The following is a 15,311-nucleotide window of genomic DNA, read 5'->3' on the forward strand; positions in this document are numbered from 1 at the left end:
GTTTGCACACTCCATACCGCACACATGGCATAGAAAAATACCTCCTGATGTGATTTCTAAAATTTAGCAAGGGTACCTATGTTCTTAATTTTATGGTGACATCATTTTGTTTGCAAAACAAATTGTGAAAAGTGTACTTTGTGGCCAGAAGTGGCATCTCTCCATTTCCCTTTACATATGTGCCCTTATGTCAGCTTCCTTCTTGTTGGTTAGATCCTATTACCGAACGTTATTTTGATTTCTGAAAACATGAACTGAATGGGCCTTTTTGGAATTTCTCTGCTCACCCTTTATGGTGTGTGATAGTCCATGCTGTTTGAAAGTGATGATTATAAAATATCCAGCCTCTTAAAATGCTTTCTCTTTACAATAAATTGTCTCTTTGCTGTGTCCAGAAACTTAGGCTCATTCAAGATAGCACCTTCTGCCACAACTGTGTCAGAAGCAAAGTGGAAGGGGCTAAAGGCAGAAATTAGTATCTTGGAGATGCGAGAAAGCTTGCACTACAGTCAATTTTTTGGACTGTGCAACCTATACTAATCCTACTAGTTACCAAGATTGCTATTTATATATAGCAATCAGTACAGTGATTATTACAGTCCCTCTATTGATTGTGAGTGTTCAGCATTCTGAGGTATTATGCTCAGCACTTGAGACACCTTCCATGAAATAACTTTTTCAATTAGGATCTGCCCCTTTAAAAACAGTTCAGAAAGATGTGTATGCATCTGGGACTCTCTGAGAACATCATAGATGAATTTAAAAGCAGCATGTTATAGCACTGTATAATGACTACAAGATTCAGTTCAGACTCCTACTCAGCAATTCAGATTCAACTTGCATGGATCTGGAGGCTGTACAGATTGGCCCACAGCTAAGTCCAAGGCAAGATTCAGAATTCTGATGCTTTATGATAGGAAATCCACAGATAACTAAAACTTAACACTTTTAATGGAATTTGATGGATTTTGTGTTTATAGTAGATCTTTCTGAGATTTTAAAAAATCAGACAAGTTTTGATGTTAGGATTCTTTAAATGCTGGTTTTTCAGAAGGGAAAAGTGCTTGTAATTTCCTTCCCCCTTGTGGAGGGGTAGATTTTATTAGCAGGTAGGGTTTCCCTTTCTTTGGAGGATAAAAATATGTCACATTTCAGAGAAATAAGCAATAAAAACCAATAGTTTCCCATGTTCTTAATTCTATCCTCATTGCAAGTATGGTGGGGAGGCTGAAAGGTGATTAAGGATTTTATGAAAATGCATGGTCAATGTTTTTTCCATGTGTATTTTTAAAAGCCTTTTGGGATGCAGTTTTCACTGTGTTGTGACCTGCCCTTAGCCCTCAAGATACAACAGCATAAAACATCCTAATAATAACAACTAAGGTTCCCACCCTGCTGACTGCATGATGCAATGTGACTCATTCCAAGGCTGTAACTTGCCCCTTGGCTAGCTCCATGCTGTACTAAACTACCTGGGTGGCTTTGGCAGCTTGGGATAGAGTAGTACCGAAAAAAACAAACTGATAAAAAAATTGTGTTGTGGTCGCTCTTTTGGGCTATCACTCACAGTAGCTGGTCAAACTAGTAAAGAAAGGGCTCATTTACAGGAGTTTATTGTATCTCCATATATCAAATGTGCCAAATCAGTGCATGTGACACCTGGAAAATTCCAGCAGCACAGAGATTGCAGCATCATGACAAAATTTTGTGCATCTGTCAACATACACATCAGTAACATGTGTGTGCATGTGTGCTGACTACTGATCTTTCTAATCTTTCAACCAGCCACGTGGGATACTGGGGAATAACAAGTGAACTAGCAATGTGTTCTTGTGAAATTTAGGAGTCTTGGAGACTAAAAATGAGCTGATGAAGTGGACTGGTGCCCACAAGGTCCAGTGGGTTGAGCTTATGCACAACAAAATGTGCTAGCTTTTCAAGAGACGACAAGGCTCTTGGCTGTTAACGGCAATAACTAGCCAACCTGATGCCTGAAGCTTCTGCATCTCCTTTGTTCAGCTCCAGTGACAGGAGACTGGCATATGACAGGAGAGATAGATAACAGAGAAAGAGAAGAGCGCTGATGTGTGATCACACAACCACTTATTTTGGTTAGGGAGTCCATTTCTTCCGCATTTGTGGAGCAGATGGAGGACTATATGTGCCCAGGGTGAGTGGGATCGTGCAAATATCCATGGTGAGGTCTACGCCTCCAGCAGCAAACTTTTGTGCCCTCTCAGTTTCAGTGCCAAGGGTCACCTCACTCTGCGCCGCGTCTTTGGTTGTTAACCCCTCCCTCCCTTTGATCTGGGGGCGCTGCACCTCGTGGCCGGACTATCCCTGCTCCCTCAGCATGGTTTCTCTTGACAGCTTGGGCAACAGGTTCAGGTTCCCCCCAAGGAGTTGGGGACAAATTGCAGTATTGAATGTCTGCCTCTCACGCGGCCAACTTTTCGTCGTTTTGAGGCACTCGCCTTTTTTGCCGGGGCACCACCAGCCTGCCCGGTACCCCCTCCCCCCACACACACACACAACACACACACACCGCCCCTTCTCTCCTCAGAAGCGCCGCGGTCTCAGCCCGCTGCCCGCTTTCCTTCGCCGCTTGGGTCCCAGCCAGGCTTTCTCGTGCCGGCGCGCGCCGACCCCTCTCGGTTCAGCTCTTGAGGGCAGGCACGGCAGGGGCGGGGTGACCGGCTCCCGCCCCCTCCAATTAGCAGGCGCAGCCACCGGTGGAGGCGCCAAGAGCCGGCAGCGGCAGCGGCGGCAACAGCACCACCGCCACCACCACCGGGCTCCGTCCAAGGCGCTGCCTCAGCCAGGCGTTGAGGAGGTGCGCGCCGGCGCCCATTCGGCCGCGGCGTCCCGGAGCGCGCGGGGGTCGCTGAGGAGGAGGAGGAGGAAAGAGGATGCGCCCCTTGCCCCCGCCACCGCTCTGGCTGCTTTTCTTAGCGGGGCTGCCCGCTGCGGGCGGGCGGCGCTATCCGCACAGCGCCGTGCTAGACGGGGCGTCCCGCTATCGACTCTCGTGGGCACCGGAGAGCGGTGCCATCGCGTTCCGCCTCGAGGTGCGCACGCAGGGCTACGTGGGCTTCGGCTTCTCTCCCACGGGAGCCATGGCTTCGGCTGACATTGTGGTGGGCGGCCTCGACCGGGGCAAGCCTTACCTGCAGGTGAGAGGTGGGGGGGCGCCCTTGGAGGGGAGCGACGGGGCCGAGAAGAAAAGAGCCCCCCGGGGCGGGAAAGGTCAGGAACCCTCGCCGCGAGGGACGAGGCTGGGCGGCGAGCGTGTTCGACCTGGGTCATCTGGAAGGCGGAGGAGGTCCCAGGGGCGAGTTACAGGTCCCACAAATGCAAGGAGGCTGGGCGGGCGCTCCTCGTGGTAGGGGAAGCAGGGCACTTTGTGCCTGCTCAGAAGCACTGTCCGTTTCGCGGGAAGAAAATTAAAAAAACTTATGCATTTAAAGGGACAGTGTGGCAGTGCGTGACAAGAAACGAGCATTTATTGGCACGTGACCTCGTACTGGAGTTTACTTCTCGTTTTGTTACCTAGTGCCAGTATTTCTTAAAGGATCGACTTCTTAAAGGCTAAAGGGTAAAAAAGTGAGAAACGCGGAACAGGTCATTAAGAGACTTCATATACAGAAGTAATACAATGAGATAGATTGAAATATGCTGGGGAGTTGTGGTCTTGTGCACTTTATTTTTACTGGGTGCGGACGAGCCATCTGACAAAGAGCTGAAGGGTTAAATGGTTTTTAATGTGTGGCGTCTTTTACGCATCGCCTTATCATTCAGATTTTTATTCTGGTACTGAAACAGAATTCTGAACTCACACGTTTTTGGGTCGAGCCATGTGTGGCTATTTTGGTCCTATGCAGGATGAGAATCTGGAAGTGGCCAAGGTAGATTGTGTCCACTGAAGGAAAAAGAGAAGCCCCACTTAAGGTCCAGATCTACCAATTTCTCACCTCACACTGATAGAGCAATCCTCTGGTTTTTTTCTTATATATGTCTGACTATGTTCAATTCCACTTAGTTATATAGGATTGCAACCTATCTGTAGGAGTCACAGCTCCTGGATGTAATGGTGACAAGCATCAGTGTTCAGCTCCTGGATGTAATGGTGACAAGCATCAGTGTTCGCTTGAATATGTTCAGACATCACATATGCAGATTCTCAAAGTAGGAGGAATTAATATTGTTCATACTGTCAGTAACGCAGCATTCACCTTTCATCGATAGCTCTTTCACATCTCTAATACCCCCTTTTGCCAAATCTTTTTGGCATCTTGTCAGTTCCTATGGGAAGGTCTTTCCTTCTGAGGGATCTGGCATGGCAGATTAATACAGTAATGGCAGTCATATTGCTCGATAGACTGGCAAACACACTGATGACAAAAACAAATGGCATGTCACTAAAAGCCATAACTCTGTGATCTGCATCGACTGTGACTCCTATTTTGGCTCTGTAATTCACATGACTCTTGAGATTTTGTACTGCAACCCTTAAATACTTAGATCTGGATAGAAACAATATTTGGCACAGGGGTGCCATCTATTACTGCTGTCTAATATGTGTGCCATCAAGTCGGTTCTGACATATGGTGACCATTCCTATGGTTATTTTCCCCAAGGGATGGGATATTAAGAACCGGTTTATTATTCCCTTCATCTGGAGGAGCCCTGAGACGGTGCAGTTTGCCCAAGGCAACACATGCTGGGAGGCACAGCGGGGAATCAAACTCCCAAATGAAGCTCTGCAGCTGGATACCTAACTCACAAAGCTATATTACTATACTGTACTAGAAATAAATTTTAAGAGCCGTTCCTGGTGTCTATGGTTATCTCCATTCATTCAGTTTCTGAAGGCAGCAGCTGTCTGACTGACTGAGTAGTCCCAAGATGGGCTGGTTCCCAGTAATACGATGCTGTCTGAAAGAGCACTGGACAGTTCCCATACTTATCAAAGCCTAGACTGCTTTTGCACAGGTTTTCATGCTTCTTGAAAGACAGCAACATGTTATTTATCTTCCTACTTTTCAATGACAGAATTGGCATTCTGTCATCTATAATGATTAAGGGAAAAAAAGGAAAAGAAGACAACACGATTAAACAGAAATTTAGCCAATCCTGTCTTTTAAGATGGATTCAACAAACTGCAAACCTAATCCTCTAACTATTTCTACCAAATAAATTAATCATGATTTCCTGGTGGGAATTGCAGTTCTTCCCATCTGAAGGGCACTTTGTTGAAGAGCACTGCTCTACACATTAAGGTATAAGTCTTACTGAATGCAGTGCAACTTAATGTTTGAGTAGTTATGCATAAGGTTGCAAGTTTTATGGTTAAAAACATAAAACAAGTAGATTCTGTAATCTGTATTATAGCAGGGTATTATAGCAGGGTAAGCTTTGATGAAAAAGAATCAGGAGGGTTTATGAAACAGGAAGTCTTGTATTATCTGAATTATTTGAAATTGTAAACAAGCATGTAGATACAAGATATCTACTTGATGCTGACATCAAGTTGCAGTTACAGATCATCAGTAATGAAGTTACATAGTCATTATTGCTCAGATATGTGATAATGAATTACATTATAAATTAATTTTTAGATGTTTGGCTTTAATAGATACGTAAATGATCTTAAAGTACTTGACTGCAGCATCACACAGAATTAAGTGTTCCCATTTATTTCAGTATGAACCAGTGTGGTGTAGTGCAGTGATCCCCAACCTTGGGCCTCCAGATGTTCTTGGACTTCAACTCCCAGAAACCCTGGCCAGCAGAGATGGTGGTGAAGGCTTCTGGGAGTTGTAGTCCAAGAACATCTGGAGGCCCACGGTTGGGGACCACTGGTGTAGTGGATAGGATTGGATTAGGAGACCAGAGTTGAAATCCCTTCTTGGCCACTGAAATAAACCAATATTGTACTCATTTATATCTTTTGAAGAATTTGTCTCCAAAATATAATGCTTGGGTTTCAAATGTTATGAAGAAAAATCCTCAAAACCTTCCAGTTGAGTAAACTTCTCACTTTTTAGGATGGGCCTTCACTAGCAAAAATCATTAAGTATCATGTACTGTTAAGATGGGATTTCTCACAGATTTAAAACAAAATAACGTGCTATGTATATAGTAGAACTGCTTTTAAAATATAACTAATACAGATTATAACAAGCACACTGATCATGGGGGCCTGAAGGTCTGTTTATATAATTCTTAATCTGTTGAGGTTTAACTAGTTCCCAGTACATTCCTGGAACCAATTTAATCTGCTGGTTTTTAATCTATAAAGCCTTAGAAATCGGGATCTCAATATCTGTCAATGCCTTTCCTAGCATGAACCTGGCTATCTTCTGAGATCAATGCCTGAAATACTGAATATCAGGCAAAAACAAAAGAAAAAAAAAGATGAAAATGTGATACCTTAAAGACTGTGATATTTTAAAGAAAGCTTTCATGAAGGTTTGTCCACTTTTTCAGACATATGAAGTAGAATACAGAGATTACACAATGAAACATTAATGCAAGTCTCTAAGAGACAGTGGTGTATGGTTGCATTTCACACCCACAATTATTTAATACCCTGTTTGGTATTTAGGTGAGGATACGTATTTGTTACTGTTGCTTAAACATTTCAGTTTTTCTCATAGAATTTAAGATGCCTCATGTCTTTTTTTTTAAGAATGAGATAGATAGATAGATAGATAGATAGATAGATAGATAGATAGATAGATAGATAGATAGATAGATAGATAGATAGATAGATAGATAGATAGATAGATAGATAGATAGATAGATAGATGTGCATGCATTTGTTGTTACGTGCCTTCAAGTTGGAAATGACTTCTAGAAAGCCTAACAGGGATTTCAATGTAAACGAGGTATTTAAAGAGTAGTTTTACCAGTTCTATACCCCCAGTTAGTTTTTATGGCTGAACAGAGGTTCTAACCAATGTTCCCTCTAAGTTTCTGTCCTGCTGCACGAGAGTCTCACTCCATGAATGCAGAAGTGGGTGGGTCTTCATTTGAAACAGGAAGTAAACAAACCGGCTGCCCATGCACAACCCTGATGGAGCTCTGGGCAAGTGCACATGTGCGCAGCTTAGCAGCAACATTGATTCTGTCTCCTGAGTCCCAGTCTGTTACTCTATCCATTACACCACACTCGGTATCCCATGCATAGATTTAATTCATCGTTTTCCAAACAATTGTATGAATGAAATTATTACAAGCAAGAAATGCTCTTGAAAATTAGCATTCTTCCTATTCTACCATACCAGTTGCAGTACTAAAATATGGGAGAGTGATTTCTAATTGAAGTTGAAATATATGCAACCATGATTCCATGAGCTAATACAGCAAAAGGAGGTTCTGAAAGATGTGATTATTTTTCTAAGCTACCCAATGTCATATGACATTTCTTCAGATAAGCACTAACAGAGAAATAAAGTGTGTACCACTGTTACCTCTCTCCCCTTGTCGTCTTTCATCTTTTCTGTTTTATTATTGTTGGCTTGCATGCCTTTGAAAGCAGCAAACAGTTCAGCTCACTGTTTCCTGGCCCTTTTAAAATAAGTTCCAAGTATTTATCTACAATGTCTCTGAATCAGTTCTAAAAACAAATATTCTTAATTTTGGGTGTCAGCTAATGAGCATGCAGTGTAAAGAATGCAGCACTTTCAACTACTAATGATGAGCTACTCACAAATGGATTTATGCCTCAAGTAGGACTATTTCTGTGCAAGAGTTCAACAGAAGGATTTTACAATGCAACCTTCTTGTATAACTTGCACAAAACAGGCATTCATAAAGAAGGATTACTCTCTGCAAAATGGACCTCTCAGCTACTACGTGCTGCGGGTGGGGATGCACAAATCCAGACAGGGGTGGAGACTGATGAGGAAGCTACAACTGAGCAAGTATATCACTATACTGAGCAAGAAAATGCAAGCTGTGTCAATTCATGAGCACAAAAGAAAAGGCTATAGTTCTTCATTTTTATTTTAGAGTTGGATGCAAAAGTCAGAGCTGCCTTGAGCACTCCCGTGGCAAAGTAATCTCCTGAAAAACTTACTTTGGCAATATCGCAAGGGTAAAATAATTGCAAACATGAATGGATTGAGCAATTTCTCTGAGGCAGCACCCATCTTTATTCCATCAAGCATCTCTGCTTCACTGCACTAAGATATGTATGGGGTTTTTTTCCCAGGGCTTCAACGTAATCACAATAGCCTCACCAGTTTGCAGTTGCATTACTACCAATGGCCTAAAAAAGTGCCTGCGATTAACTGTAGCAGGCACTCTGCAGTTCTGTAAGCTTTCTGAAAGTCTTTAGCTCAACTCTCACTCTTTTCACACCGTTCATAGAAGAACAATTAAGCATGCTTGAGAGACCTCTCTTATTTAGACATGAGTCTTGCACTTTCCAAATAGTTAATGCCGGGTTCCCACTCTAATCTCTGAACTTCTGGAATGCTTGGCCACTAATGCATCATTCCCCATTTGCTCTCCTCTCAGCCACACTTTCAAAGAATGTGGCAACCCCTTTGTGAAGTTTTTTTTCTTTCTGTCTCCATAACATAATTGCACCCTTCAGCCTGATTAATCTGTTTACAAGGAGGTAATTGTCTTTCAAGTTCTGTTTCACCATGTTAGATATTGAAACAGAAGCCCCATGTGAAACACAGTAGTAACATCAAGATGCCAACAGAGAAAGATTAATTTGGTTTGTGTTTTATTAAAAATTACCCTTATTTTCAGAATAGGGTGGAGGATAAGAATTGTTTGGTAAACGGCACGTACAAAACCAGTTTCCGGTTGCTACTTTTTAGATAGAAAAAAAAGCTCTTGTTTGTTTGGGTGTCTGCGTATTGACACCTGTGTTTATGAAAACCAACAATGTAACTTCAATCCTAATTCCAAAATTCAAATCTGACAGTACGGTCCTTTCATAGCTATGTCAGTTTATTTCCTCTATAATGTCCTTGTAACAATGCCCTGTAACAATGTCCCTGGTAGCCACAGGTGGCCAGGAATTCCACACAGCCAAGTGAGTAGTAAAGAGTGCCAGATCACTTCATTCCACCTTCACAAGCACAATTATTTTCTATGCTCCGGTTTTTTAACTCCAGTATAACATAGGAAATCAGAGCAGGCTGAGGAAAAATGAAGTTATCTACCAATTTTGTTACTTCTCTTGGTAGAAGTCAAATTTTACTAGTCTGGTAAGGGATTAGCATGTATTTCCATTCCAACATGAGTAGCATGGGGACTAGATACTTGTTTCTGCAAAATCTTTGAATTATAAATCAGCTTTATATCAGTTTTGTATCCTTGGATCTCAACAGGGGATCATCACCAGCAATGTAGAAGGAATATGTTGTTGTTTAGTCATTAAGTCATGTCTGACCCTTTGTGACCCCATGGATGAGAGCACTCCAGGCCCTCCTGTCTTCCACTGTCTCCCAGAGTTGGGTCAATTTCATGTTGGTAATTCCAACAACACCGTCCAACCATCTAGTCCTCGGTCATCCCCTTCTCCTCTTACCTTCACTCTTTCCCAAGATCAAGGTCTTTCCCAGGGAGTTTTCTCTTCTCATGAGATGGCCGTAGTATTGAAGCTTCAGCTTCAGGATCTGTCCTTCCAGTGAGCACTTAGGGTTGATTTCCTTCAGAATGAATAGATTTGTTCCCTTTGCAGTCCAGGGGACTCTCAAGAGTCTCCTCCAGCACCACAATTCAAAAGCATCAATTCTTTGAGCCTTGTGGCGCAGTGGTTAAACCACTGTACTGCAGCCAAAACTGTGCTCACAACCTGGGGTTCAATTCCAGGTAGTGGCTCAATGTTGACTCAGCGTTCTATCCTTCCGAGGTCAGTAAAATGAGTACCCAGCTTGCTGGGGGGGGCAATGTGTAGCCTGCATAATTAACTTGTAAACTGCCCAGAGAGTGCTTGAAGCACTATGGGGCGGTATATAAGCAGCATGCTTTGCTTTTGCTTTTTGCTTTGGTGGTCAGCCTTCTTTATGGTCCAGCTCTCACTTCCATACATCACTACTGGAAAAACCATAGCTTTGACTATGTTGACCTTTGTCAGCAAGGTGATGTCTCTGCTTTTAAAGATGCTGTCTAGGTTTGTCATCGCTTTTCTCCCAAGAAGCAGGGATCTTTTAATTTCATGGCTGCTGTCACCATGTGTAGTGATCATGGAGCCCAAGAAAGTAAAATCTGTCACTGAAGGAATATAACATAACATAAATGCTATGCCATTTCTTTTTTTTTTTCCCATATGAACATGTCACACAAAACATATTTGGAATTGATATAATAGTAGAACATCTCAGAGCTACATGAGCCTTCCTTGTATTGACTTAACCATGGACTTTGTCATCCTAGAAAGATAATTCATTCTGACATCTGCCGATCAGGCAGTTGTTGTGTTCTCTGGCAACTGGCGTTCTTTGTGGTCACATCAAACCCCTTCTCCCCACAGTACATGTATAGTCTTTCTGTTTACATTTATGGTCAGTTAATCTTTTGGAGAGGTGTAAATATGATAACATTCTTCATGAAAATACAGGTGTATTTTGAATCTGAATTAAAGAATGAACAAGCTGGTCATTGGTACAAGGGGATCTGTAAATTGACTCTTCTTGCAATCCAGATAAGACTTGGTATCCAGGGTCACTGCAGGGTCATTGCACAATGGCTTGTGTTCCTTCTGCTGTCATTTACACTCTCATTGCTGGAATTCTATGCCTTTTATGTATCTTAATTTTTGGCCCCGAAAGGCAGCTTTTTTTCTTTAATCAGCAGGAATCCTCTAATGTTTTCAATCTAAAATCTGTAGGTGTTTTTTTTTTTTAAAAAAAACAACTGTAAAGTCTTGGACTAACGGGGACACTAAGTTATGTAATGGCTAAAACAACACAGTGGTAAAGAAGAGTACCAGAGGAATCTCTCCAAATGGGTGAATGGGTATTAAAATGGGTAATGTAGTTCAGTGTAAAGAAATGTAAAGCAATGCACAAAACAAACAAAATCCTAACTTCACATATATGTTGAGGGGATTAAGTTGACACTGATTGATCAGGAAAATTATTTTGGGCTTGATGGCTAACTTGATGAAAATATTGACTTTGCAGCTGTGAAAATGACAGATTCTGTATTTGAAAGAAATAATAACAGAAAGAAATAATAAATAATAACAACAACAACAACAACAACAACAAAATAAAACTGCCAAAAATCCCAATGCCTCTCTAAAATAACACTACTTCAACCGCACTTGGAAACCATATATACTTCTTAGATTCGATATTGCAGATTTTGAATATTACAGAAAAGGGCGACCAAAATCACCAACAGTCTGAAGCAGCTCCCATATGTGAACCTCTGAGGCTGGAACTTCTGAGGCTTTTAAGTTTAGGAAAACAAGGCAAGTGGGAGGTATGATGGAAGTGTAAACTGCACAATGTGGAGAAAGTGGGTACGGATAAGTATTTCTGAGTCATAAACTCTAGAAGGTATTGGTCAGGAAGAAAAAAAATACTTCTTTGCAAATGTTACTTTTTTACTGGATGGTGATTCTGGGGACTCCAGTCCAAAAATAACATTTTCTAGCCCAGTTCTTTACATAGCATATAGCTAAGAAGTGGAGCTTGCTACTAAAAGAAGTAATGATATCTTTTAATCTGAATGACATTAATACTGGCCAGATAAATGAAAGAGAATGTTATAAAAGGCCACTAGTCATGATAACTCTATATCAGTAAGAGAGGCAGCGTATTAGGGAATATAAGTGGGAAGAATTTGTGGCTCTCATGTCCTGTTTATGGACTTCCCATTGCCATCTGGTTGGCCACTTTGTCCACAGAATGCCTTTAGCCAGGTTAAGCAGAGTTTGACCTGCAGTTTTTTTTAATGAGTTTCTTTCATGTCCTAACTCACAAGTTATTTTACTGGAAAATACAGGAGGAGCCTCCCTGAAGAATGTGTGAACTCATCCTTCCACTTTAAAAGCACCATTGCAGTACTTCTGACACATGCAAATCGTCATCATAATCATCAGCTTAAAAATGCAGAGCTGGAATGAATCCTTAGGTCACTGAGCCCAGCTCCTGTGAAGGAGGCACAATGGGGAATTGAACTCCCAACGTCTGGCTTTGCAGCCAGATACCTAAATCACTGAGCTATCAAGAAGAAAAACCACAGTTCCAGTCTGACTCACTCATACACAACTGCAGTTATCAGCACAGATTTCTAGTTATTTGGAACGTAACTAACACTTCACAAGCATAATAGCCCATGTGGACTAATACAACTGTGTTATCAAACTATTAAATAATCTTGTGGTTCTTTGCACTGGGAAGCCCAAAGCAGTTGAATGCTTTGTTCCAATTTGCTTCACTGATAGAAGAAGGCAGACTATTTTGCAAACTGTCATGTAACTGGAGGGTTTCTTCATATAAACACCTGTTCAAGCATACAATGACAGCTGCGATTTCTCTTCTCCCTCCCCCCCCCCAGGTTATACTGGTTGCAGCTGTGCTTACATTCTTCAAGGATAAAACAGGGCCCATTTACATCTTTTTACTACATCTATAAGAAATTACTCTCCCTGCCATTCTGTATAGCACCAATCAGGAACCATATCAACTTCAAATCCCTTTTGAGAGAGCAAGAGCTGGGTCAACAGCATGTGAGGAGCAATTCATCATCAGTGCCTTCATCTGTAGGAAATTATATACCACATATTTTATAGCTCTGTAAAATCAACTTACCATGTGTTGCTTCAATTTCCAAATGTCTTCCAGTGAATGAAAGGCAACTAATTGTTTGACTCCACCCACCAGCCCATAATTGCTTGTGGAAATTTTAGAGAAATGCTTTATTCAGTCATAATAATAATATGCTACAGTTTGTCATGATATAGATAGCATAAATCCATGACAAGCAGCACATCAATCACCTTCATTTTTTGTGGTAAGCAAGAATTTAAGTTCCTGTTAAGCTCCCTTTAGTTCACATGGTGTTCTGTCATCACCACTGTTCTTTCACTCACATTGCCTTTCACCAATGTGTCTAGAACTGCATGGTTATATATTGGAAACACTCTGAGTGATGTAAAGCCACATAATTTGCTCTTACAATGAGAACAGAAGTTGTATCTAAAGCAGTTTTGCTGACAATGATATCCATGTCACTCAAGCCATGTAAACCTGGCTTGATTTTGCCTCACAGCAGGCGAGGCAACTGATAATTAAATCCTTCTGCTTCAGCATTTCAGTGTAATCACAACCTAAGTCAATAGGAATGTAGCTAATTATTATTGCTGCAGTATTTAAGAGGATTGAGGCCACACTCTTACTAGAGAGTATGACTCATAGAAGTTAATGAGACTACTTTTCAAGAAATACGGATACTGTGGTGAGGAATATGAGGTTCAGAACATTTTATTATACCACTTCTCCCAGCATCCTTCACCACTGGCTACAGTGGTTAAGGCTGATGAAGGCTGCAGTCCAACAATATCGAAAACATGTTCCCATCTCCTGATGTATAGGATTGCTCAGCTGGAGGTGTGGGGGTCATCTCTTCATGTGGAACTGGTAGTCTTATGAGAAAAATGCAAAACAAACTCATGAAGAAACTTAGAAAGTTAACAGGAGGAAATCAGAATGTATACTGTTAACTGGCCACTAAACCTGTGGGAGATGTTTTTGATTTACCATCACAAAAGTTTCTCAGACAATATCCAAACTTATAGCGGAAGGAAGAACAGAGAAAGAAAGCCAGCTGCACATTGTGACAAAGAATTCAGAGGTGAAGGGGTTAATGATACTGCTACAGTGTATGCATTATATCATACTTTGCTATGGTGAGAACTGGGATAATCTTTGTTCAGAAAAGCACTAAAACATTTCTGCAGTTTGCTATGTGAGGAGTATATACAAGAATATTGTATTTCTGTATAATATTTCTCCTGAGAAAATAAAAGAAATAGCTGTAGATTAAGTTTGCTTTCTCCCTGGTGACTGAGGAATAGGTTCTATGGGAATTAAGAAACTAATGTTTCTAAGGGTAGAAGCCTTCTGTTTCTTGATTTAAAAAGGGGGATGGAAATAGGGAATGAGAGAAGTGCACTTCTGGAAAACTTCTTTACAGATTGATTGATGCATTCTCTAATGATTAGAGCCTAATAATTGATAATGTCTAATAGCAAGGCCAAGTTAAAATTTACCTACTTCTCATACATGAATGAAGTGTAACTTCATGCTATGCATACAATGTATTCTTAAGTTTCTTTTTATTTATTTATTTGAAAATGTAATATTGTTGTTTGTATGTCCCCATATGCTACTGTGATTGCATACAGATAAATTTAATCCTGTGTTTATTTAATTACACTCCCTCTGTCTTTTGGGAAAGTGTTCAGATAAATAGTATGTATACAGTGAAAATAAATTCCACCCCACCCCTGTTGCTCCTATAATTGACTTGCTTGGAAAATTACAACATATCGTTTTATATATCTTTTTAAAAATCTGAAAAGGTTAAGAAATTGCGATCATTCAAAGAGAAACAGTATAACAGCAGGATAATTATTTGATTTTAATCTTCAACAGGACTATTTTACAACTGCAGACAGAACACTGAAAAAAGACTCACAGCAGGACTACTATCTGGAATATGCCTTGGAAAATAGTACCCATACTGTACTAGGTTTTAGTCGGAAGCTTCATACTTGTGACCCTAATGACAAGAGTATAACGGTAAAGTAGTTCATGATATATCTAATTCAGCAAGGTGAGAGGGGACAGAAAGTATGGATGTGGTGGGGTGATCAAGAGACTGAAATCTAAACAACCTAAAACAATTTGCCACACAAGTTACTTGTGAGTGACTCAATCTCAGAGTGGATGAGCCATTGCTCTGCTTATGCTGTACCCATGATCCACGCTACACCTGGGCATCTGATAATCTGTAATTCACCAGGTGAAACATCTCTTCAAAGGAAGAGACATTGTGGCAATAGATATTCGACTCTTTTGTGAAATCCCTGATGTCCCCCTTCCCCACTGCACCACAGAGTTTACAATAGATTGGTGAATTTGAAGGGAGAATAAAGGTTGGTCTATTGGTCAAACTTGATCTCACTGAGGTTCTACATTTTCTATGTGCATGTTTATTCCATCCCTTCAATTTTTTTTTCTGTACATAAATATATATGTTTTAAAATGTAGACATTTTTGCAGAGCTGCAACCATTTAGTATACATCTTGTTTGTATACATTTTAGTA

The 15,311-nt window shown here is 41.0% G+C and overlaps 1 protein-coding gene across 2 annotated transcripts in view; it reads left to right on the forward strand.

Annotated features, from left to right (window-relative positions):
- Positions 1 to 2,765: 2,765 nt before the first annotated feature.
- MOXD1 (monooxygenase DBH like 1) overlaps positions 2,766 to 15,311 on the forward strand; it is a 54,352-nt gene continuing 41,806 nt past the window's right edge. Inside the window, exons 1-2 of one of the 2 annotated variants that reach the window (XM_020779916.3) lie at positions 2,766 to 3,173; positions 14,637 to 14,783. In XM_020779916.3, coding sequence (XP_020635575.3) covers positions 2,910 to 3,173; positions 14,637 to 14,783 — 411 coding nt within the window. In that variant the 5' untranslated portion in view covers positions 2,766 to 2,909. Of the gene's footprint in view, positions 3,174 to 13,810; positions 13,889 to 14,636; positions 14,784 to 15,311 lie in introns of those variants that run through there. The other variant, XM_020779946.3, reaches the window with a different exon arrangement.

Source organism: Pogona vitticeps, chromosome 1 (genome assembly GCF_051106095.1).
Source record: "Pogona vitticeps strain Pit_001003342236 chromosome 1, PviZW2.1, whole genome shotgun sequence".
NCBI lineage: Eukaryota > Metazoa > Chordata > Lepidosauria > Squamata > Agamidae > Pogona > Pogona vitticeps.